This window comes from Ursus maritimus (assembly GCF_017311325.1).
Source record: "Ursus maritimus isolate PB19 chromosome X unlocalized genomic scaffold, ASM1731132v1 scaffold_X1, whole genome shotgun sequence".
NCBI lineage: Eukaryota > Metazoa > Chordata > Mammalia > Carnivora > Ursidae > Ursus > Ursus maritimus.
In genome coordinates this window covers 91,842,176-91,867,093 of record NW_024423319.1, presented here as the reverse complement: position 1 = coordinate 91,867,093, position 24,918 = coordinate 91,842,176, and the positions used below count along the sequence as shown (strand labels likewise).

General features: G+C 37.9%; 1 protein-coding gene across 2 annotated transcripts in view; it reads right to left on the bottom strand.

Moving 5' to 3' along the window:
• RPGR (retinitis pigmentosa GTPase regulator) overlaps window positions 1–24,918 on the bottom strand; it is a 51,697-nt gene that overhangs the window by 26,153 nt on the left and 626 nt on the right. For both annotated transcript variants that reach the window (XM_040633016.1, XM_040633012.1), the window contains exons 2-11: window positions 23,181–23,306; window positions 22,606–22,698; window positions 21,237–21,299; window positions 19,114–19,272; window positions 17,543–17,692; window positions 14,253–14,411; window positions 9,776–9,931; window positions 6,393–6,517; window positions 5,198–5,383; window positions 4,052–4,223 (exon numbers count right to left, since the gene is read on the bottom strand). In XM_040633016.1, coding sequence (XP_040488950.1) covers window positions 4,052–4,223; window positions 5,198–5,383; window positions 6,393–6,517; window positions 9,776–9,931; window positions 14,253–14,411; window positions 17,543–17,692; window positions 19,114–19,272; window positions 21,237–21,299; window positions 22,606–22,698; window positions 23,181–23,306 — 1,389 coding nt within the window. The remainder of the gene's footprint in view (window positions 1–4,051; window positions 4,224–5,197; window positions 5,384–6,392; window positions 6,518–9,775; window positions 9,932–14,252; window positions 14,412–17,542; window positions 17,693–19,113; window positions 19,273–21,236; window positions 21,300–22,605; window positions 22,699–23,180; window positions 23,307–24,918) is intronic.

Sequence of the window (24,918 nt, the reverse complement as noted above, 5' to 3'; positions counted from 1 at the left end):
TACGGGGAAGAGTGAGTAGATTTTTGAGAGGTAGAGGTGAATGGAGAAGAAAGTGAAGCCCAGTGCTAACAGAAGCAGCAGAATGGCTTGTACTGAAGACTGACCATGTGCAGGGAACACATCCTCTCACATGTGTCGAGTTACCTCCATGACAACAAGAGAGGTAAGCAGCGTAACCCCACTTCACAAACGAATAAGTGAAGTGCCAAGTGTCGGTCTCAGGTTTGTCTTGACTTCACAGCCTTTTCCACGAAGTCTGACTGTGAAGAGCTCAGTTTGATCAGAATTAAGAGTTGGGAAACTTTCTCTGTAAAAGGCCATCTAGTAAACATTTTAGGCTTTGTGGCCATATATAGTCTCCGCCCTAATGACTCAAACTCTGCCACTATCGTGTAAAAGCAGCCATAGGCAATACATAAAGGAATGGCATGACTAGGTTCCAATAAAACTTAATTTACAAAAACAAGTGGCTGGCTAGATATGACTCATGAGCCGTACTTTACAGACCTGTGACCTGCATTAAGGTTATAAGAAAAAGATTACTGAGAGATGAAGCTACAAAAGCAGGTGAGAGTTACATGGGGAAACTTACACTTACTTTCACAAATATTAGGGATTCTCAGAAGCCACTGGAGCAGATGGGAACTAGAACTGTGCCTGAGGAAGATTAATGAAGAAAGTGCTAAAGGGGACAGACAGAAGAGGGCAGAGAATGGAGGTTTGGAAAAATAGATAGCAGACCATGGAAGCTCATGGCCTTGCCTTATACTTGACTGAGAAAATAGAAGTCATCAGACCTGATCTGCCTTATCTTCCCCCCAACAAATGTACACATTTACCTCCATTTTCCTGTTGAAATATAGGATTTGTCTTTCCTCTTACCAAAGACTGCTCTGTATGCCAGCCTCGCCTCTCCTCTCCAGAGCTTTGCACCTTTGGTGATGCTCTCTCTCTCGTGTGCTACCAGTCTGTCTGGGACTACAGGCTTATGTCCGTTAGCATACAAAAATGCTCTACTATTTCCCATTGACCCCGCATCTCCCTCTAGCTGCCAGCCCTTTTCTCCACTCTTCATGACCAAAATATGCAAAAGAATTCTCTACACACCCTATGTCCTCTTCACTTCCTCATTTCCCATTCATGCCTCAACTCTTAGCCCTCTGGTTTCTGCTCTCTTCTTCTCCTGAAGCTACTCTTGTCAAGATCGCGGGTACACCCCACGATGCCAAATCCATGGGCTGCTTCTTTGGGCTTTCTCTTTGACCTCTGAGCAGTCCTTTGAACTCATGACCCTACTCTTCTGATACCGCTCCTCTTGCCCTACTAGCTGACAGGGCTGAGGAAAGCTGCTTTGCTGGCTCTTCCTCCCTTACCCTCTAAACGTTAGATGTTCTTCGGGCCGAATCCTGGGCTCTTTTCTCTTGCTACTCTGCTTTCTAACACGTGATTTCACCAAGTCCCATGGATTGTCAATACCAACTCTGTGTTATCAGGTTCCAAACGTATCTCCCTAGCTCAGACCTCTCTTCCAAACTTCAAGCTTGCATCTTCAACTGCCTGCTGCATATTTCTGCTTGGATGTCTCGCAGGTATCTCAAGTTTGATTTTTTTCTTCCTCAAGCTTGTCAACCATCCTCTTGCCTAGGAATCATCCTTGATTCTTCCCTTTCCTTCACCTCTATGTGTAAATTCAGTTAGTTCTAGGTCTCAAATGCACTTCCAATCTGCCCCCTTCTCTCCATCTCCACAGCAAACACCCTGGACTACACACCATCATCTCTTGCAAAGGGCTCTTAAGTATTCTTCCTACCTTTAGTCTTTCCTCCCTACAGTCCACACAGAGGCAAAAGTAAGCATCTTAAAATGTAAATTGGATTGGAGCACATCACTCCACAGATTCAAACCCTTTAATGACTTAAGAAAAACACTCGAATCAAATAGGCTTCTCACAGCCTATAAAATCATGAATATGTTTTCACTCTTTTCTCCAACGTCTTATCTAGCCTTTTCCCGTACTCTCTAGCTCCAATGGTCTTCTTTCCTTTTCTTACAAACTGCCTCCAAACCTTTGCCTGTATTATTTTCTTTGCCTAGAACGCATATAACCTCTCTCTTCATGTGGCTGTCTTTCTTATCCTTTGTGTTTTAGCTTAAATATCACCTTCTCAGCAAGGTCTTCCCTGACCTTCCTCCCTCCACAATAAACACTAAAGTCTGCAAATAATTTAGAAAAAGTCACGTTATATGTTAGATATAACTTTCAGAATACTTTTAAGACAGTTTTAGTAAACAGTCACAAAAAGATAAGGAATAGCTTTTCCTTTGGCTCTAGCTACAAAACTCTGTATATGATCACATTCAATCTCTTGAAGTAGGAAACAACTTCCCCCAAACCATAAACCTCTCTTTTCCTTGTACACAGTTGTCAGACTCCACTTTTTCCATGTACAGGCCTGAAGAGTGTTAGTGATGCTTATCTCAAAAGGAAACATACAAAAGTTCTGTGTGAGATGCAAGAAACCGGCTCATTATCAGGGATCAGGGGCGTCTGGGTGACTCAGTCAGTGAAATGTCTGACTCTTGATTTTGGTTCAGGTCATGATTTGGGGGTCCTGAGAGGAGGCTCTGCATTCAGCATGAAGCGTGCTTGAGATCCTCTCCCTCTGCCCCTCCCCCCCACTCACATTCTCTCTCTAAAATAAATAAAATAAACCTTTGGGAAAAAAATACAGTTAAGAAACCAGCTTATGATCAAGGTCCTAGTTATAGGTAATATTCTATTCCCATGGCCCACAAGTCTTGCTTTTACTACCTCAAATCTTGCCTGGGTTCTTGATCCCAAAGATACTAAAAATTATCTGTGCCATGATTCTTAACCCCAGGTACCCAAATGATCTTAATTCTAAACCTACTGTTTACTCGGATCTCTTGATCCTGGCTTCTTGTCCTACCCCTACTATTCAAGCATGTGCCCTGCAGTAACATATACACACTCCTAAGATACACAAATGCCTATAAATAAAATTATTTACAAGAGGTGTATAATAACCAAAGAGCTGGGATTACATTTTAAAATATAATGCATATCTAAAAGGCGCTGAGGTAGAAGTGTGACTAATAACCATGACTGTAACTATAAAGAGGTTCCTAGAGGTGCTACGCTCAATGCTAAGTATTTTATATACCCTATCTCATGTAATCTCAGTCACTCTAAAGAAGTATTATTAAACTCATTTCAAAGATAGGAAAACTGAGGGTTAGAGAAATTAAGTAACTTTTCCAAAGTCAGTCACACAGTTAATAAATGTCAGAGCTGGCATCTGACCCCAGATCAACTTAACTCCATACCCCATGCTCTTTTTTTCTTTTTTCTTTTCTTTTTCTTGAGAGAGAGAGAGAGAATGCATGAGAGTGGTGGGGGGAGGGGGAGCATTGGGTGAGGAGCAGAGGGAGAGGGAGAGAGAAAATCTTAAGAGGGCTCCACACTGGGCAGTGCTAGATCCCACAACCCTGAGATCATGACCTGAGCCAAAATCAAGAGTTAGACACTTAACTGACTGAGCCACCCAGGTGCCCGCATACCCCATGTTCTTGACCCCTACTGTATCCTGTCTAAATGCAAGACTTCACATAGGTCCAGAAGATCTGCATTCAAATCCGGCTTTCCTCATTTATAAGCTGAGTAACCTTGGCCAAGTCAGTCTCTTCAAGCCTTGCTTCTCTCATCTATCAAAATGAAGAGTTTAGAATTCCCACCTATTTCATGGAGTTGCTTCAGGGGTTAAAGGAGATAATGTAAGAGAAGGTATTACATATGTTATACATTGCTCTATAAAAATACGCTGCTATTGTTACATGGAATTTTTAGGGTCACTGATGATGCTTTGTATTTGTTGTAAGAGTATTCCTGGACTTGAACTCAAATGAGAGATGTCAGCCTCCAACTAGGAAGAAAACAATTCAATTGTCAAGAACATCCTAAGATAAACATGACACCAATAGGAATAAAGGGTCCACTTTTCCTATGAGCAGGCAGAGTATCAACTGTTACCTGGTTCTGCTGGCTGCACGGGGTCCTCCTTTTCAAGTACCATTCTCCCTGGCCAATTACTTGCAGACATATAGAAAGGAAGTGGACTGGGGGAAAAGCAGACAGGTGGCACAGAAGTCCCTTCAATTGGAGGTAGTGTTCGTGTCATTTGAAAAGAATCGGGTGATTTCTCCTTTAAAATAAACAGGTTAAATAAACTGTTACATGATGTTATATGTTTAGTATTGATAGAAACTACCCCCCAGTTGCTAAAAATATTTAAGAGAGGGACTTCAAAGTTGCCCACCATCCCACATTCATTTTTAAATTACCCCCAAGGACTCAAAGATGTTTTGTTCTGTTATCTCTGTATCTAAGTTGCTCTAAATTGTTAATTTAGAAGCCTGTTTTTAACATGACAGGAGAAAGTGTATGTGTATTCTCTCTGCTTTCCTTAGGAAACAAAAAATTAGTCAGGAGACCTAAACAAACAATAACTACAAAATGCTGCTTTTTCTCAGTCTTTCCATATATACTTTTCATAACAAAAAGCCAAACTTAACCTTTTAACTTCAGAGAGAATATGTTTTGGAACTTAAAGTAACTTATTAAAAAAAAGGAAGGTCTCCTTTAAACATTACTTGGCATTTTCTTTTTGTTTTTTTAAACATTAAGTGTCACTGAAGTAATAATTTAAAAGCACAATGAGAACCTCTAAATTTAAATGAGAAAGAACATTCCCTATCTCGAACTGAAGTCCTTATTTCTCTGTTTCCTACATTTCATTGTTTATAGTGTATAACCTTTCACGGCTCATGATGTGTAACTAAAAGATAAAAAGAAAAGTAAAAGTCAATCCATATAGAGTTGAGAAAATCATTCAGCATTCAATCTGAAGTACGAAGATAGGCCTCTACAAGGACGCTTTGTGTCTTTGCTTTGTATCCACTCTCTATTAACTCAAGGTTATCCATGATTATTTGAATTTTCTCATTTGTGTGTTTAACAGCTTAACTCAGATTTTGCTTTAAGTTTATAACCCTGCAACTCTAACCATTTTATTTAGTATATCTATCTTAAAAGACCCTTCTTTGATTTAAAAAGAAAATGAATTTTTTTCCATTTTCTTTGCAGTGCCATGATATAGAACTGGCCACGACTCCATACCCTCTCTCTTCGCCGCACACGTGCTGATAGAGTTCTGTGCAGTACATTTCCTGAGCTCAGATCGCTGATGGGCAGAGAAGGCACTGCAGGGTAGTAGGAATTGTTTATTTCTTCTAACTCCGTTCCTTCTGTCCCACCGAGTCGTGGAGTGGCAAAAACCAGTGTGTGGCATCCACCACAAGCCACCTGCAGCAGAAAACCGCAGATTGATTAATCAACATTGGTTTCAAACACAAATGGGCTTTTAACAGTTTTTGGCTACAAAACATTTACTTAATGGTAGACTTCCTAGGTAGTCAGTCAGTCTGTCTCTCCCCCACTCCCAAATACACACACATATGAATTTTAATACGTATTCTTTAAACACCACAATTGAAAATTAGAACAAGTTTAACACACCATTTTACTTCCAATTTATCTGGTACATTAGGCTTCTCCTCACAAGTTAGAAAATGTTATTTTAATCTGAGAGTAACACAAACACCTTGAAAAAATTATCCAGAGAAGTTCTACTTGGAAAAAAGTGATCCAAGAAGAAATCATGCTCTTCGGATAATTATGTCTCCAAAACTTTTTCTTTACATGAACACTTTTGAAGTTCAATGCTTAAAAGTCCTTAGAGCAAAATGTAAGCATGCACAATGGTGGAACTGTGAAAATGAAACCAACATTCAAAGGATTTTGAGAAATAACTGATTTTCACATTAAAATGCCTAAAAAACCACTGTGTGGTATTTGTAATACACAGATTTTTTAGCAACTTTATAGTGTTCTACACGGTGGTTCTAAGAATAGCATACTCTGAACCTTTCCTTCATAATGTAAATAAATCTCAGAAATATCTAATTCAACAAATATTTATAGGTGATCGTCAGACATCCTGCCGGCTGCTGGAGGAGACATCCAAGTTTCCAGGCATGGCACGGTTCTGGCTCTCAAGAGACACCGGAGAACGAAGCAAGAGAGTCAAGACTAGGGTTAAAAGGATGACGCTCAAAGGAGAGGAATTAGGAAACAGACAGATTTTCTGAGTGGCATGATGTCTGACATTTGGCTTTTAGGAAGTGAGTATACTGATTTGATATAGCCATGATAGTCTTTCAAACAAACATAAAATTACCTATTTTCTATGAAATACTGCAGGACTCGTATATAGGAATATGAACATGTGAACAGGGAAATATGATGTCCTTACCAATTGAACTATAAACCTCAAAAAATTAGAGCACAAAGTGGGAGTGAACTGATTGGTAAAATTCTCCAATCCAAGTCCTAATTTTCCATGTCGACCATCTCCAAAAGTATACATGAGACCTAAATCTAAAATGCAAAAAAAGAGAGAATTACAAAATCCTTACTTGTATAGATCTATTTGTAAATAGACAAACATATTTACTTACATTGCAATTACAATTTCCCCCTCAAATGCTGCAATGAATTTACTCTGATCCGTTGATATTTCCACGCTCTCTACGGTCTCTGTGGTCCTGCACGTAACATTAGGCAGCAGGTACTCTGAGAATAAATCACTAAGCTGTTGGTGGCTTGTGACTTTGAAGCCCAGCTGTGTGAGGCACTGTGTGGAACAGCAGTACCCCAGCGTGAGCTGCCTCTTGATACACACCATCCTCTCAAGGGGAAGGAGATTTTTGGATTCTGACACCCTATGCTCCAATACGATCTACTTTTTTTTCCCACTCAAGTTTCTCAACCTTGGCACTCCTGACATTTGGTGCCAGATAATTCTCGGTTGTGTGGGTCTGTCCTGTGCACTGTAGGATGTTCGGCAGAATCCTTGGCTTCTACCTACTAAATGTCCATAGAACACCCTGCCTCCACAGTTGGGACAATCAAAAACATCTGCAGACACTGTCATGTGTCCCTGGGCAACAAAATGGCCACTGGTGGAAAACTACCGGCTTAGATCAATCCAACTGTCTCTTTTACTAATTCAGCTCCTGGGTTGTGGAACGCCGCTGAGGGAAGTGTCATAAACCAACCATGCTGACTAGTCCCTAGAGCAATGGCGAGGGCCCCTCTGTGGCCCACGATAATGATAAGTAGTCTGGCTGTTGCTCTCCAGTTAACCCTTCTGCCCACTGCCAGAACAGCTATTCTGAACCTTCACTCCTCTTCTCAAGCCCTCCTTCACACCCTCTCTCTCAGGGGGTGGAAAGTGCCATGGAAGCAGAAGGAAAGGCAAGGGGGCCAGGACGGGTGCAGAAGAGGGGGATTTCCTTCTAGTCTGGGGATTAGGGAAGGCTTTTAAACAGACCTGAAGGATGATTAGGGTTTCAACTGCAAGAAAACACATATGAAGGCTTTGAATCAAGAGAAAACATAACACAGTCAAGAGACTGAAAGGCAACCAATGTGCCTGGAGCACAAAGGGGCCAGGGGTATGAGATGAGTCTGAAGAGGTAGGAAGGAACCACACCACAGAGGACCCTGTCGGTTCATAATAAGAATTTCTGAATTCTACCTTAATGGCAATAAATTGAATGAATGGTTTTAAGTCAGGAAATGATAAGATCACATCTGGGAATTTCTAGTTTAAGACGGCAAAGTAATCTCATACTAAGAAAATCCAAGAGAACTTAAGGAAAAATGATGAGAAATAATAACATAATTCAGTGAAGTGTCAAGCTCAAAAATTAATACAGAGGAGCAACTGTGTGGTGCAGTCGGTTAAGCGTTTTACTCTTGGTTTAAGTTCAGGTCGTGATCTCAGGGTCATGAGATTATGCCCTGCGTCCGGCTCTGTGCTCAGCACAGAGTCTGCTTCAGATTTTTTCTCCCTCTCCCTCTGCGCCTCTTGCTTGTGTGCTTGTGCTTTCTCTCTCCCTCACTCATTCTTTCTCAAATAAATCTTTAAACAAATAGAAAATAGATCCCCTATTAATAAGCAATAACCAGTATTTAAACCCCAAACGTAGACGCTTACAATTCTTACTATTAGCCACTTATTTCCTTTCTTTACGTATACTCCTATTCTCTTTATCATCCTTTTCCCTTCTTCTTCCTTCTTCTTTTGACCCTTGATTTCTTTACCCAAAGTGCTTTTTAGGCTTTGTGTTTTAACTTGATTATCTTTAGCCAGAAAAGATAAACTCTGATCCAAGCTACCTGATTGTACTTCCAACCTGAAAGCTTTTTTAAACCATGAACCACCGGCTGACATAATGGGGAACTGGCAAGAACTTACAGATAACTTACTACACACCTCTTGTTAGTCCTGGAAGAAAAAAAATTCATAACACCGGTCCCCTGAGGAAGCTTGATGAGCAAAAAGCAAACAAAGTTAATGTTCAATTATTTGTGCTATAACTTCTTTCATCAGGGGGAAGGTAGTATGAAAGTTTAACCAAATAATCTAATTGTGTGTTAGATGATCCATAAAAAGTATGCATTTCCCATCAATGGCAATTTAGGGTTGATGAAAAACAGCAGTAAGGACAGTGAAATTGACACTAGGACCCTGCAGTAAGGGATACATATCAACAACTGTTCTGGGACTATGAATGAATGATAATTCTTTACATTTTATATAGTTCTATTTCACACCACATTAACAAGGACATTGACACTTGAAAATGGGCAGGTAGTTCTCTCTGAAAGGCTCTTTGGGGAAGAAGGAACAGTGTATGGTAGTATACGTTGTATTTGTGGATTACTAGTTGCCCCAACTAGATACCATCAGATGAGCTCCATTTAGCAGTAGCTTTTTTAGAAAGAAGGAAACAAATGTAGAAATACCAGTACCTGGTTTATTTCAAAATACTGTACGATTTCTGCCTTTTTAATGCTTTACTTCATTTTTAGATAGAAACGTGGGCTAGAAATAGTGAAATTACAGGGGTATTGTTCCAAAGCAATTACAATTGTAGAGTATATCAATTACCTACAGGTAAATGAGTTATTTCTAGGGGAGAATCTTTATTGAGTCCATATTAGCAGCACCTAGTTTTTGAGGTTGAGAAGTAGACCCAAAGCAGTATCTCCCTGGATAAAGGAGAAAGTACAGAGCAAAGGGTCTAGAGGAGCCTGGTATCTGCCTAGTGGCCTCTGAGGTGCCTTTCTGTCACTGTGGAGAAAGTAGCAAAGAATCACTCCTGAAAACGCCTCCTAGCGGCAAAAGCTTCAAAGGCATTTATTCAGCCCGTATGTAGCTGTGTCAGACTAAACATGGAGAACATTTTAAAGTTCTTTCTTCTACGACTTTTCCCTCTGGCCTGAGCAGAGTTAAGAGCCTTCAAACTAATGTAATTTCAAAAGGATTCCAGCTTTCTGCCAAAGTATAATACTATGATATTACCTCTGACACCACTGACTTGTTTTGAGGTTCTAAATCTTTGGATCATTTACACTGATTTGAAATTGAATTGAAATATTAAAAAAGAGTTTACAACTTTACACTTTGGCATATTAAACAAGAACTTTTCTTGATTAAAATTTTTCAGTTATTGGTTTTCTCAGTTATTGATTCCTTTGCTTAGATACATTCATTTCACACAGTTTGTATTTTGTTGTAAAACATACCCCGTTCTAGAAATACGTAGCAGAAATTCTCATCTTTACCTGTTATCAGAGCTGTGTGATTTTCTCCACAGAAAATAGAACTTATTTTCAGATCCTTAATATGCTCAATGACTTTGGGTACTGAAGTTTCAAAAAGAAAGGTACCAAGACCCAGCTGACCAAACTGTCCCAGTCCAAAGGTATACACAGCTTTCTCTGAAAGGGAATGAACAAATACAAGAAAAAGATTGCAGGGAAGCAGACACTGTCACCAGTATATCTAGAAAACTGTGACATTCAAACTTTTGTGATGAAAGTTAAATGCCCCTAAAATATACATGTAAGAATACCTAATACTTAGGTATACATTCTCAGTGATGAAGGAGGGGAAAAATGACAAGGCAGACGATTGTAAAAGTTATGGCATGGGCCTGATTTTACCTTTTACATATAACCATAAAAAGAATTGCTAAAGACACATCAGTCAGTGAACTACCTAACATGTACCTATTATTACCACTCGGCTCTTTAAAAATGGCATCAATTGTCATTAAGCTAATTCCTTTCGTTGCCTTAAAAAAAAATGAGCAGTGTTTCCTACAGAAAAACTCCTTACTTCTCAAAAATAGTTTATCAGAATAACCTACTTTGTAAAACAATTTCAGAGGACAATTTGCATGAGAATTGAAACTCACCGTAGATATGCTTGATTTACTCACAGGTAAAGTTCCTTTCCTAGGAAGTGTAATAATAATGAAAGGAGGGACAAAAGCTTTTCCTTTATATTAATATTTTTTAAGCAACTCCAAAGGACCTCCGATAACTTAGTAAACATTAGCTCATACGTTCTCAAGAAATGGAAAAGCACAAAAACAGGATAAATGAGTGGTGACAAAAGGGTCCCTTTAGACACACAACTCTGGCTGGCCCTGAGTCAGGAAGCATGGTCTCCTCCAAAGTCCCACGCGTTGCCTCTCCATGTTACAGGAGGAAGAGCAAGAGCTTTGGATTCGGGCAGGAGTCCAAACCTCCGTTATTACTAGCTGTGGCAAGCAGGCCAGTTATCCAAATTCTCTGATGTTATAATTCCTCTCTAATAGAGTTGCTGTGAGGCTTGCATGAGAAAACATTCAGACAGATTTTAAGACACACTAGGACATTCCATTTTAAAAACATTTTTCTAAAAAGTAGCTAATCAACTCATCTTATTTCTGACAGTGGAGGATCCTGATGAACACATAACTATCTAGTGTCATATGGTTTTACATTTTTCCTAATAATGCTTTCTTCATAAATAAGACAGAGGGATAACACCTCTTAAAGAAAATATGCTGTGTCAACGAGATGAAGCCACACTGAGGCTATGGCAAAACATCCTTATTTTAACGTAAAAAATACCATCTCTTAGTTTAATTAATAATCGCAGAGCATGTCACCAGTTCTGAATGTTGGGTTAAATTATGTGGGCTGAGATGAGCCTGTGAAATGAGGACATTTAGGCCACCTGAATTACGTGACAAAAGTTTTGCTCCTTACCCTGTTCGGTTCACTTTCAGGTACTTGGCTGATTAGCAGTGATGACAGTTTCAACTTAAAAAAAAAATGACCTAAGACTCTTCTTTTTTTTTTAACCTAAGGACATTACATATAACAATGAATATAATTTTAACCTAAGGACATTACATATAACAATGAATATAATTTTTGGTCTTATCGCCTTTGTAACATTTAACAACGTAATTCGATGCTGACAAATGATACCCTATTAGGAAAACGGTTTTTATTAGGTGGCTTCATATGAATATTATTCTGATTTCCCAGAATACATTTGATTTCATGACTAGTAACTTGTTGCCCTGTAGAGATCCTGAGTTTGTCCAAATATAATCTAGAGAAGTTAAGTTCTTATTTTTCCTTGGAATCCAGACTTTATTGTGGACCCCATTTTATAACCAGGACTTTCTTGGCTTTTGCTAATGCTGGTGATGACATACCAGATTACATCTATCACTCTGTCTCACTTAGTGTATCCCAAGTTCCAAGCTGACACTTTCTCAGCAGTTCACTGTTTCCCTGATTCGAAGAAGAAACTAATCATACCATCGCCACAACCAGTAGTTGTATTTTCTAACCTCTTAAGGTCACGTGGAGTATTATGTTTTAAATAAATTCATCAGCAATGAATTAATTTAAATTATCTTTAAAGTATTTTAATGAAAGGTACCCAAACAGATTTTAAGATCAGAATTACAGACAAAAGGAAAAACAATGCTAGGGAGGGCCCCCATAGAATCATCTAATCCAATTCCTTTCCTTTGGTGAAGGGAATGATCTAGAACAGATGGTTAGCTATTCTTTCCTTTAAGGTCTTCAAAGTATTCTATAACTCTTAGGTATTCAATTTAGTACTTAGTCAAGATAATCAACATGGGCTTCACGTCCGTTTCTTCATCAGTTAGGACTATTTCTGTCCACACTGTATTCTGAAACACAGGTTTCTCACCAGGGCTGGCTCATCATAAAGTTCTCACAGGTCCGTGGAGAAATGTGAAAAATAGGCAAAGCAGTAAATTTTCCATACAGATAAGTGTATATAATTTAAGAGGGTGTCTTTTACAATAAAATTGAGAGCTTTTTAATTTTGGTTTTGAAATGCCCCCTTATTTATGATACAGTGGTGAAAAGGTTGCATTTTTTCTGCAATGCCCATATTTAGCCAAATGCAAATCAGAAGATCGCAACCATCTGTTGGTCTTCCTATTCTTGTCACAAAATTAAAAACTTAAAATACAAAAACTTTCCTGGTGTGTGAGATCCCGAAGTCTGCAAAAATCTAGAGAGAATAATTTCTGGCAACATAGTTTTTAACCTCAAAATTAAGTCCACAGAAAGCTAAATGTCTATAATATTGCAAGAAAATATCACACTTAGGTGCATTTTTAAATTTTAAGTATAATTAAAAGTATCATGGATTATCTGGATGCTCATTTAATGTAATGATATTTTATAATATATAGTTGAATGATGTTATTTTATATAATCAACATTTGTGTCCTTTAGAATAACCTTCAATCACCTAATAAATTCTATAATGTTTGTTTAAACTAGAGAAATTGCAGAACACATAAAGAATAAGTTGAATTTCTACCTATAGAATACATTTTCAGATAATTTATAAAGATTAATTTCTAAGTTTAATTCCTAAAATAAATATTCTTAAAAATATATGAAAATCCATTTTGTTAGCAGAAATTCAAAGAAATCTTACACCTCTCTATTATTATTATTATTTCCAAATATAGAATGGAGGCCTTGAAAAAAATTATTTCTAACTTGGAAACAGATTCCATCTGGGAATTACCATTCTGGGAAACCAGCGCTTAATAAGCATGACTTGGACTAGAACAAAAAGTCAAGGAAAAGTGATGTAAGAGAGGAAAGTCTAAAGATAAAATATCACTCAATCACCTTGCAACATTAAGCAAATCATCTGAGAATGGGGTATTATTCAAAATTTCCCTACAACACTGCTAACTTTGGGTTACTGAAGATTAAGCGGTGACTTCAGAAACTGTTAATTTCTTTTTGACCAAAAAATGTAATATTTCACTAGCTGTATTACCTGTACACTACCCAAATAAATCTAATGCCGAACAAATTTGGAGGCAGCAATTTAGTAAGCACAGTATCAAGTAGTATGTATATTGTACCGTATTGACTGGAATCCTGAAAAATGACATGTCATACCAAATATAAAATTCAGAAGCCAAAATTGACATTGCTATTAAGGTTCTAACTTTATTATCTGTAATTTAGAATCTTAACACTTTTTGATGAATTACTATAATAGAACATAAAAATCACAAAGAAAATACCAAGTTTTACATTGTGAATATTACGAAGAAAAGAATTATTAATGACATGTAGAAAATAGCATGAACAGGGAAAAGAAGGTATTTCAGGAAAAATGATATCAATTTTAGATAAATATAGAATACACACACACACAAGGAAAACAGTTTGTCGTTGAAAGCAAGCTAAAAACAATGTTATCTGCTGCCATTAAAGGTGTTAAGATCATGAAAATGTCCATTGTTAGCAAAAACAATTCCACAAGATTCATTTTTTTCTACTTACAATTTTCTTCCATAGGCCAAAAATATGTATTAACTATGGAAATCAAAGATGGGGGTCTTAATGAAAAAAGATGCAAGGCCAGCTTGTATGAGGTATCTAATAAAGTCAAGCTCACAGAAGCACAGACTAGGATGATGGCTGCCAAGGGCTGGGAGGGGGAAAGGGCTGCAGCTAATTAATGGGTATAAAGTTTCAACTATGCAAGGTAAGGTCTAGAGATCTGCTGTGCAACACTGTGCCCATAGATAACAATTACTGTATTATAGACTTGAAAATCTATGAAAAGAGTGGATCAGATGTTAAGTGTTTTTATCACAATAGAAGAAAATGAGTGTATTTTTAAAAAATTATTATTAGCCATCTCAGAAAGCAGGGAACAGAGGGTGGGCTCCACACATACCTGTGAGAACCACAGTGTGCCCTCCACCACAAGCTACTTGCACCACCTTCTCAGGAATTCCAGGCACCGGCTGGGGCATTCTGTGATTGACCAGCAGCTGATTGGGAAGACCTAACTTTCCACACTCCGGTTCTCCAAATGTATACAGTTCTCCCTCCGCTATTGAAGGAAAAGTACAACGATCAAAGATGACAGAATTATGGACAAAATAATAGTCTTTGAGGGTACACATTCTCATGTTCGACAAAAAATTCAGAAAATGATAACTTGATTAATTTACCCTTTCTTGAGATATTTTTACTGTATGGTAAGGAAATAAAGCTAAGATTTTCTTTTCTCCTTGATTATGCTAATCCAAAGTCTTTATGAATTCATGACATCACTATTAGTGAACTAGAAAACGATTTTAGCTGTTTCACATAGAGACCATCTTATTTCTTCTACTTCCTTTTATAGTAAAGCAAAATGACTAGACATTAAGCCCCCATTAGGACATGGATTTTGTCTTGTTCACTTTGGTATTCCAAGAACCTAGCAGCGTCTGGTATATGAAATATTCAATGAATACTTGTTAAACAAATGAATAATTGCTTTTATGAAACTTGTTTCATAAAATGCACTTATGTGTGAAGTAAATATGATGAGTGAGTCTTAAGACAGCAGATTTTGCTCAGTTAGATGGCACTTCCTTCAGAAAGATTCTCTTATCAAGGAACTTGTGACATTTAATCACTGTCTTGTCCATACTAACACTACTAACCTGCTTCTCTTATTATAGTTATCACACTATGAGTTTCTTGAAAGCAGAACTTTTTAGAATTCATTTCTATGCACTGAACTGAGTTCTATAAGACAGGAATTTAAAAACCTTTGTAGATACATAATCTAATTTGACACAGAACATATCACCATTCATGTCAGGAGAGAGGTAACACAGTGTATCTGGTTGTTTATTATTTGCATGTCTCCAAGAGAACCATGATTGAGCACTGACCAACCCCTGGGAATGTGGCCCTTGGAGTGTTCTTTCTGCTAGTGACTGATGATTTTGTTTTGTAACCCGAACAATGAATTATGCCAGCTTGGGTTCTTAGGGTTATTTGCACAACCATCGACATTGATGAGGTATGCTTGGTTTCATTGTGGAGGGATCAGAGCTTCGGTTGCTGTGACTACTTGCTAGCAGGGTATGCCCAGACAATCAGCACCCCCACATAAAAGCCAAAGACCCTGAGAATAGAGTGGGCTTCTCTGGGCAGGGACATTACACACACACATCTGTAGTTGAAAGCATGTCCTGTGCAGCAAAGAGGAAGGACTAGGAAGTGTATGCTAGATTTCTCTGGAGGACACATATCTCCTTCCAGCTGTTTTTGTCTGTATCCTTTGCTGTAATAAATCTTAGCTGTGAGAATAACTCTCAAGCTACTGAGGCTTGAGAGTCCTTCTAGCAAAACAGAACTTGGGGAAGTTGTGGGACATCCAACACACATAGTATGCACCACTTAAAACTTGGTCAAATACTACAAACCCAGCTCTACTGATTTTCTGGGTTGATCTGCACAGAAAATGAAATTTTCTAAACTACAGCTTTCTATAAAGTATTTAGCAAGCACTGGCACAGAACTGCTCTGTTGGTTCCCGTCCTCTTTTTCCCATGCCTCTCGCCTCTCATATGAAAGGAGTTACTAAGTCCAAATGAGGTTCTTTCCACTTCTATGTGTAAATTCCTGCTGCTCCTTGCACCTTAACATGGGTGAATTGTATGGTATGTGAGCTATATGTCAATAAAGCTGGTTTTGTGTATGTTCTTTGACTTTCTTTTTTTTAATTTTTAAAATTTTAATTCCAGTTGGTTGACACAGTGTTAATATTAGTTTCAGGTGCACTACCATACACCACCTCGTGCTCATCACAAGTGCCCTCCTTAATCCTTCACCTATTTCATCCATCCCACTTACCTCCCCCCCCAACCATCAGATTGTTCTCTATAGCTAAGAGTCTGTTTCTTAATTTGTCTTTTCCCCCCTTTGCTCATTTGTCTTGTTTCTTAAATTCCACCCAATAAAACTGTTTTTTTAAAAGGCATAAATATAAACAAAACAAAAAAGTTCAATGTAATGCCTATTGGCTACAATGAGCAATTCCTTGTTTTCCTATTGGCTAAAGTAGAGTTTAGTGATAAAATTGATTTGGCAGTTTTATTAAAATCTAAGTATAAGACAATGCTTTTGCTTGGGATTTTTGTTTGTTTTTCCATTTGTGTTTTGTTTGTTTGTCTTATAAACAAAGTGAGCACAGACTATACCAACCCCAGGAGCCGGAAAGTTGCCGATAAGTTGGTAGGTAGCATTGCCCCAAAGTACACAGTTAATTGTTCATTCATTTACTCCCTCATTTGAGGATATTTACTATTAGTTTGTTCAAGATACAAGCTGATAGAGTGGTGAACAATGGCAGCTGAGTTGGAGTTTGCCCTCTCTTGGTACCATGGTGCTACCAATTCATTGGTAAATCTGAGGGCCACCGGAATGGGTCAATCAGCACTTTCTAAATCTGAGGTGCATAGAAAAAGGAGTAAATGTAAAACAAAGACTTAGAGATATCTAAGAGGGGCCACAGAACTATTTCCTCTAGGTGTTTTTGCTGTTAGAAAAACCACCAATAGGATGGAATGATCATACTTCTATCACTCCCTGTGTAGATACAGACTATAACATTTTGAATATTTAACTAAGGCAGAAAAGGTTGCCAGGGAGCCCCAGAAAGGGAGAGATTGGGGATGCTAAGCAAAGTTCCAGCAAAGGAAATCCTATCACATACTGAGCAATCTTCCTTTTCCGTCTATTCTACATCCCTGCTCTCACAATGAAAGTCTATGACTCCATTACTAAACAATAAAAGCAAATTATCAGGACAAGAGTAGAGTAGGTCTAGGTAGAGAGGCAAGTGCACCCAAGGGAAGGTGGCCCATAGATCTCATTTCCAATGCCAAGGAATCCAAGAAGTTTGAGAATCAATGTTTAGAAGTCTCTAACATACACACTGTTTTTCTAATATTTTCTAATATTCACTAAAAAAAGATAACAGGTCAGAGTGAGTTTGAAATTATAAACTCTCATTATTAAAATGGAGAGACACTGTGACCCAAAACAGACTACAATCATTTCATTATACAGACTGCCATCGCATTATTTCCACAGAACTATAGAATGTTAGATTTTATCATTAACTGAGTAAATAGTTAGAAATAAGAGGTAACATGATGAATCCAAAATGTTCTGTCTTACTTGTTACAAAAGCTGAATGGTAATATCCACAAGAGATCCAGGAGATAGGTTTCCCAACGGTCACTTGTTGAGGGACACACACATTAGTTATATTTTTTAAACCAATTTGCCCTTCAGAATTGTCACCCCACATAAAAAGCTCTCCATCCTCTATAAAGAAAACACAAGGAGGAAAAAAAAGGTTTTAAGAGGTAGCAAGGCTATCAAGTTATTATATTTCCAACACAGCATTTATTTTTTTAATTTAGAAAAACTATGTGTCTTGATAGAAAAGTGCTACTAAGACATTCACACCAGCTTGCTGCATAAGAGTTCAATTTATAGTATGAAAGGCTTCTATGATGATAAAGGACAGAGAATAACATGATGCAAATCGTGTCCATATTTTTATCTCAACAGCAAAGACAGAATGTTCTTCCCTATAACAACCTTTTCTTAGTCTACTGTCTGAACAGCAAATGTTTCTTCCTTTCAAGCAGTCGGCCTGCAACTGAACTGAACGACAGCATGGGTTCTGTCGCCAAGTCCCAGGTCAAAAGGGCCTGGAGGACCTTGCTCTTGAGAACACTGTAAAAACGAAGTTTTAAGGAAAGACAAAAAAGAAAAAGAAATGCATTTCATTTTTTTTTTACAATTTATACTTGAAAACACATACCACAGCTTCAGAGATTGAGATACGTGAGCAGATAGAACATCTCCAAAACACATTAGCTTGTGTTCTGATTAGGGTTCCAACGGAAGAAAAAGTGAAGCTAGGCAAAATACTTTAGAAAGGAAACTATCAAGACTTACATCTTTTAATTAATTTAAAATTTTTAAATCTTTGATTTGAAGTGGTTTAATAATAAGGGAAATCAAGAGAAACTGAAAGAACCACAAGGACACCGAGAAGCTAGTGGACGGTGGACGGTACTGCAGGCACGGCGCTGCAGATGGTACTCCAGCCCTCCTGGCAGCTGGAGCAGCACTGTGGGCCACACAGCCCCCCCCCACTGGAGCAGAGAAGCCCACCGGCAGCTTCTTCACAGACACCACGTGGATCTTGGCTTCCATCTTGAGGACATTTTTCACATGGGCTTTGAGAGGGAGGGCAGAGAGATACAATGACCAATACAGACCATATTTAATTTTATTTTTTAAAGTTTATTTAAGTAATCTCCACACCCAAGGTGGGGCTCGAACTCACAACCCCAAGAGTCACGTGCTCTTCCGACTGAGCCAGCCAGGCGCCCCCAGACCGTGTTCTGTTAACACATATCCAATAGATTTCTATGTTTCTGATAGCAACTTTATTATAGCTGCAAATATAATGCTCAAAACACATGATGAATATTTAATTTCTATAGGAGTAGATGGAAGCATGGCAGCTATGTGTGTGTTTCCGTCTAACTCTAAATAAGCGCAAAACTGGACTATATGTCATGATTCAAAGTTCAATTTTTATGTCTTCTGAAAACACAAAGTTAATGAAAGAAAATGAAACAGCAATGCTGGGGTCAGATGACTCAGTCGGTATATCCTGGTCTAAACGAAAGGGATGGATCCCAGCCTCAAGTGGGACAAAATCTCACCAGTTAGTGCAGCTGAAGTATTGGATCCAGCAGAGAGCTGTTTAATCTTACGCTGGCAAGTAAAAAAACTAATTAGATGAAAAGAGTTTCTCTCGTCAGTGTCACCAAGTCCCAGCTGTCCTTCATTATTTCCTCCAGCTGCGTATACTTTGCCTCCTTCTGCACATGGAAAAAGAAACATTGATATGCTATAGTCACCATCTTTACGAGACAGGCCAGTTACCAGATATTTCCTCTATTAACAGTTAAGAAAGCTAAAAGCTGACATTATCCTACCATTTGGCGAACAACTTCAATCTGTTGTCAAAAATCAAGCAAAACAAGCAGGGTTATATTTTGTGAAATTTTCTAAATCGGTCTAGAGCTTAAGTAGCAATTGAAATGCACAGAATGTGTGGAATGTATTTTCCTGCTAATGCAGCACTTTATTAAATCAGAGCAAAAAGAGGAAAGTAATTTCCAAATTAGCTTATAATCCAAATCGAACTATTTTAAAAGAGATGTGGTTCATTAATTTTAACTTCCATACCCATTAAAGATATAATATGTAATGAGTAAAATGAGGCAAATCCAAAAAGAATATAATTAGAAACATGAAAATTCTATGTGTATTTTAATTTTCTAGCTAAGTAGAAATGCAGTATAGTATTGTGTTTAGGAGAAAGGACTGGAGAGCCAGATTTCCTGGGTGCAAATGCTGGCTTGCCACTCATCAGCTGTGTGACCTAGGGCAAGCTGTACTTAACTTCTCAGTGGCTCATTTGCCTCATCTGCAAAACAGGGATAAGAATACCCTTTAAAAAAATACTGCCTACTTCACAGAGTTATTTATAAATATCAAATCAGCTGACATTTATAAAATTCTTAGAATGGTGTTTGGCTTGTACACACTATATAAATGTGTTAGTTGCTTTATTAATTAAATATGAAGTGTACCGTGCCTAGATAATAAAAATTGCCCATAAGCTTAAAAATAATGAAGATTTTTAAAAACATACACATATTAAAAATTAGTTATATCTGTCATACAAATGCACATGAAGTTAAATTAAATTACAGGGGAAACTGAGGGCAAAATCTGCCTCAATCAGTAAAAACTTAAAGTTAGATATTATTTTAGAAAAAGATGAAACCTAATTGAGGAACCAAGACTAGCTTTCCAACGGAACATACGGAACAAGGCCACACAATTTAACATATATGGCATAAACCAGAGTTCGTGCAATGCTAAAGCAGTTCAAAGCACCATGAGTCAAAGTTGAAGAGCCACAGAAAGCTCCATGAAAGAAGACTTATACTGGATCTTAAAAGATAAGGATGTGAATAAGAGAAAGTCATTTTAGCAAGGAAAAAGTATGAATGAGGGCAGGGGCTAAGGAGGAGCCGGAGGCGGTGAGAATAACCTGAACACAGAAGAGGCTGTGGGGGGGCGGTTAGGAAAGGCTGTTCAGTGACCAGCGCCTGGATGTCCATTTGTTCCAGCAGCATTTGTTGAAAAGACTACCTTTTCTCCATTGAATTGCCTTGGCACTTTTGCCAAATGTTAGTTGGGCATATACGTGTGGGTCTACTTTTGGATTCTGTTTTGTTCTGATAATCTTTGCCTCTCTTTTTGCAAATAGCCCAGTGTCTTGATTACTGTGGCTTTATAGGTCGTGAAATCAGTAGTGCTACTCCTCCGATTTTGTTCTTTTCAAAACTGTTTTGGCTATTCTAGGTCCTGTGCTTTTCCATATAAACTTCAGAATCACCTTGTCAGTTTCTACACACAAACATACACAACCCATTTGGATTTTGATTGGAATTGTGCTCATATCAATAGCCTTTTGGGGTGGCTTCCACTCACCCTCAGAAAAGAGGAAAGAGCAAGATCAGGAGCAAGTGGCTCCTGAGGTGTGCACATAGGTAAAGATGGGCTGCCCCTTGACATAATCCAAGAAAAGAAGATTTATTTACGTATTTTCAAAGGCAAACAAGTGTGCTAACCATTTACATTTGAAAAAATCTTAACCTTACTATTGCCAAGGTACCACTTCTCTTAATTTTACAAAGCTACAAATGTTACTGGAGTAAGAACTCGGTCCTCAAATTGGGCAGGAAGTCATACAGATTGAATACTACACCTGTTGAAACTAGGGTGTGGTTCCGTCCACAGGCAGCAAATTTCACTTTTTCAGGTTTTAAAGCTAAAAAAATGACAAAAGATTTTATGGTTATAAAAATGACAAATAACACAGGTCAAATCGTAACTAAGCAGTAGAAATGAGATTTAAACCCAGGCCCATCTGTCTCCAAAGTTGATGTTCTTAACTAATAAGCCAAAAGTTTGCAGAACTAGCCGGGCATTATAATAACCAGCGGAGCTTCGAGAAAAATAGATAGCTCGGCCCCAGCCCTGGAGAATCCGAGTCAGTGGGTCTGAGGTAAGGCCTAGGCATCCATACATTTTTTAAATCTCCACAGGTAATGAGTATGTGCTGAGATTCGTGGCACTGTTACGTTGCCTCTTCACCAATCTGCTCTATTCCCTCATCTGCTATCACCATCGTCAAGCTCACCTTCTACCTCACACAGTGAGGTACAAACACTACAAGTCCAATGGTCACAGGCATAACCTATGTTAAAGCTCTGAGTCATTCACTTGCATGTTCAAAAAAGATTTACAGAACATCTCCTAAATGCTTAGCACAGAGGCTGCAAAGATCACTAAGACAGAGTCCCCGGTGTCAAAGATCTCATCGTCTAGACAATCCCGTGTTACTTCATCTATTAGATATTTGAGAGTAAAGATCTTGTGAATAAACACAGGGTTTAAAAAAAAATAACAAACAACCCAGGGTTTAGTAGACTGTGCTCAATAAACACTTTTTGACCAAGTGGAATACTTTGAAAATTCCGTAACATTATCTATAAAAAATAACATGGATATGCTAAATTACAATGACATTTTGAGCTGAAATTAAAAATTTGGCTAAGATCGGAAACCGGGGATATACTGTATGGTGACTAACATAATATAATAAAAAATCATTATAAAAAAAAATTTGGCTAAGAAGATTAAGATTACCGCTCTTGTCACATCACCACTCAAGCTTAGTTGATGTTCACAGTTATGTTCACAGTTTGATGTTCTTTGTATATACAATAACAGTAATATTTAAGCAGGTTAACAAACAGGCAAAATAAAAGGATATTCAAGTGCAATACAGAAGAATCATTACTTCCTTTGTGTTCTCTGAGTTTAAAAGCAATGTGATTTTTATTTATTTTTAAAGTTTTTTTAGCAATGTGATTTTTAGACCCTAACATAAAATAGTTCTGATTATCATATAAAAATGAAGTTAAACACCAATAATAGTCAAGTAAATAATGGAAAATAAAGAACTAAGGCTTTATTATTCCTAATATGATATTAAAGAACATCACAATCAATATAAAAGTACTTTATGTAATTTAAATATTTAAAGCAATAAAGAAGAAAAGTCCCCAAACCTTTGACACATGTTGGCTTGTTAACAGTTGACTTTGATCCTAATCCTAACTGGCCCCAGTTGTTACTGCCAAACATGTAAAGTTTATTATTTCCTGGTGGGAAGGAAAAAGACATAAGAAATTGAAACATTTTCAACATAAAGTGATGTGAGATGAACTCATCACAAAGCAATAAAAAAGCTACACTTAAAACTTGTATTGCTTTTGTGTGTTGAAACAGGTTACCTTGCCCAGGTTAAAGTGAATTTAACTGTCCATCTATAGGTTACCAGATTCTGTTAGGTGTAAAAAGTTTCTAAGATTATTCAGTAATCATTTTTGATTATATAGATATATTTAAATTTATTCCAAGAAAGTAGTGTGTATACAAAATCATATTTTAATATACCAAGGGAATTTAAAATTTAAAACACTTTCTGGATGAATCAAATTGTCAAGAATTCTCTGGTAAAAGAAAGAAAAAACACTATTCTGGTAAAGGAAAGTATATATTCAACATGTCTGAAACATGGCACATCTATAATATTGAGGATTCTCTAAGGATTACCATCCTCATTTAGGATTTCAATACTAACCTGTAACAATAGCAGTATGTTCATCTCCACATGAAAGAAATGTAGGTATATCATTTTTAAACCAAAATTTGCTGGGAATATTTTCAGCAAATTTAGTTTTTCCAAATGTAAACACAGCACCCGAACCTGCAAAGATACGATAGTTTCTATTTTACAACTTTTACTATGTTGCCTGTTACTAAAATATTTTTTCAGTGACTTATCTATACACATTCCTTGTCTCATGGCAGCTCTGCTTCCACTCTGGCACTGTTGACATCCTCCTTCTACCTTAATTCAGTCTTACTCCTCAGACTTTATTCTGGTTTTATTTATGAAATCTACTAAATATCTATTATTCATTTACTGCTGGAAAGTAAAAAAAAAAAAGTAAGGCAGTCCTCCGTTACTAAAAGTCTTGTTGTCCCCTGGAATGAGCTGATTGATACAACCTGTGCCCTATTAACACGGGTTAACACATCATGGTCTAGTCCCTGATTGAAGGCTTTTCTCCACACATGGGAATAGGACAGTACTGAATTTCATCATTAGCATCATGTAGATAGAGGATGTTGAGATTTAACACTCTTAAATTAAGTCATTAAATACTACCTGATCTAAGTAGTATTCACAGACTACTTTGGTCCAGTACCATTTTAGAGAGAGACCAAAAATCCCTACCAGTTTTCAATAACCATTTAAACACACACACACACACACACACACACACACACACACACACGGCCAGATCCAGCTTCTGAGGAAATCTCAAGGAGAATAATCACACAGAAAGAAACTAATGGGTACCATAAACATAGGGAACATAAGTATTAATAATAAATGATAATGTACAAGGGACTAGCTACTATGAAAAACCCTTTGAGAAAAATTGTGAGGCATGTCAATTCAAACTGATAATTGAGATTGGAGAGGCCAGGTTCTAGAACACACTCTGGCTTTTTCTAGAATGAAGAATTCTGTTTTGTCCTATTCTGGCTTCCCAGATAGCCTGCCCTGATACCCTCACCCCAAGCCAGGATTTGGTGGCTCTGCTCTGTCCCCTGGTATCTATTGTGAAGTGGTACTGTCATTTTGTTTACTTCCTAGTATCTCTCACTAGGCTGTGAACTCCAGGTGGTGAACGTGTTAGAGCCAAGAGCATGGCAGAAAACGTGCGCGCTCTCTTTATACATATCGTTATATACATGTGTGTATGTGTATACACACACACACTTGATTCTGCTGTAATCCAGTGTTTTGTTTTTGTTTTTTTTTTTCAAACTGTTCGTCTTGATCCATTAGTGGGTCAGAAAAAAAATTTAGTGGGTCACGATTATCATTTTTAAAGGAATGATCTTTATAGTAAAGATCTGAGAGCATACCAAGTGGTTAGAGTAAGCACCACTTCATGAAACGTCTACTTCTGTTACACTATACATGTGGTACAACGTCACAATGTCAAATGTACTTCTGGGGGCGCCTGGGTGGCACAGCGGTTAAGCGTCTGCCTTTGGCTCAGGGCGTGATCCCGGCGTTACGGGATTGAGCCCCACATCAGGCTCTTCCGCTGTGAGCCTGCTTCTTCCTCCTCCACTCCCCCTGCTTGTGTTCCCTCTCTCGCTGGCTGTCTCTATCTCTGTCGAATAAATAAAATCTTTAAAAAAAAATGTACTTCTGGAGCGCAGGGGAAAAGTCTTAGAAGAGCACTCGTTAATGGCTCCCTCCGCACCCTCTTTCTCTAAGTCGTTTTCCCCCTCCT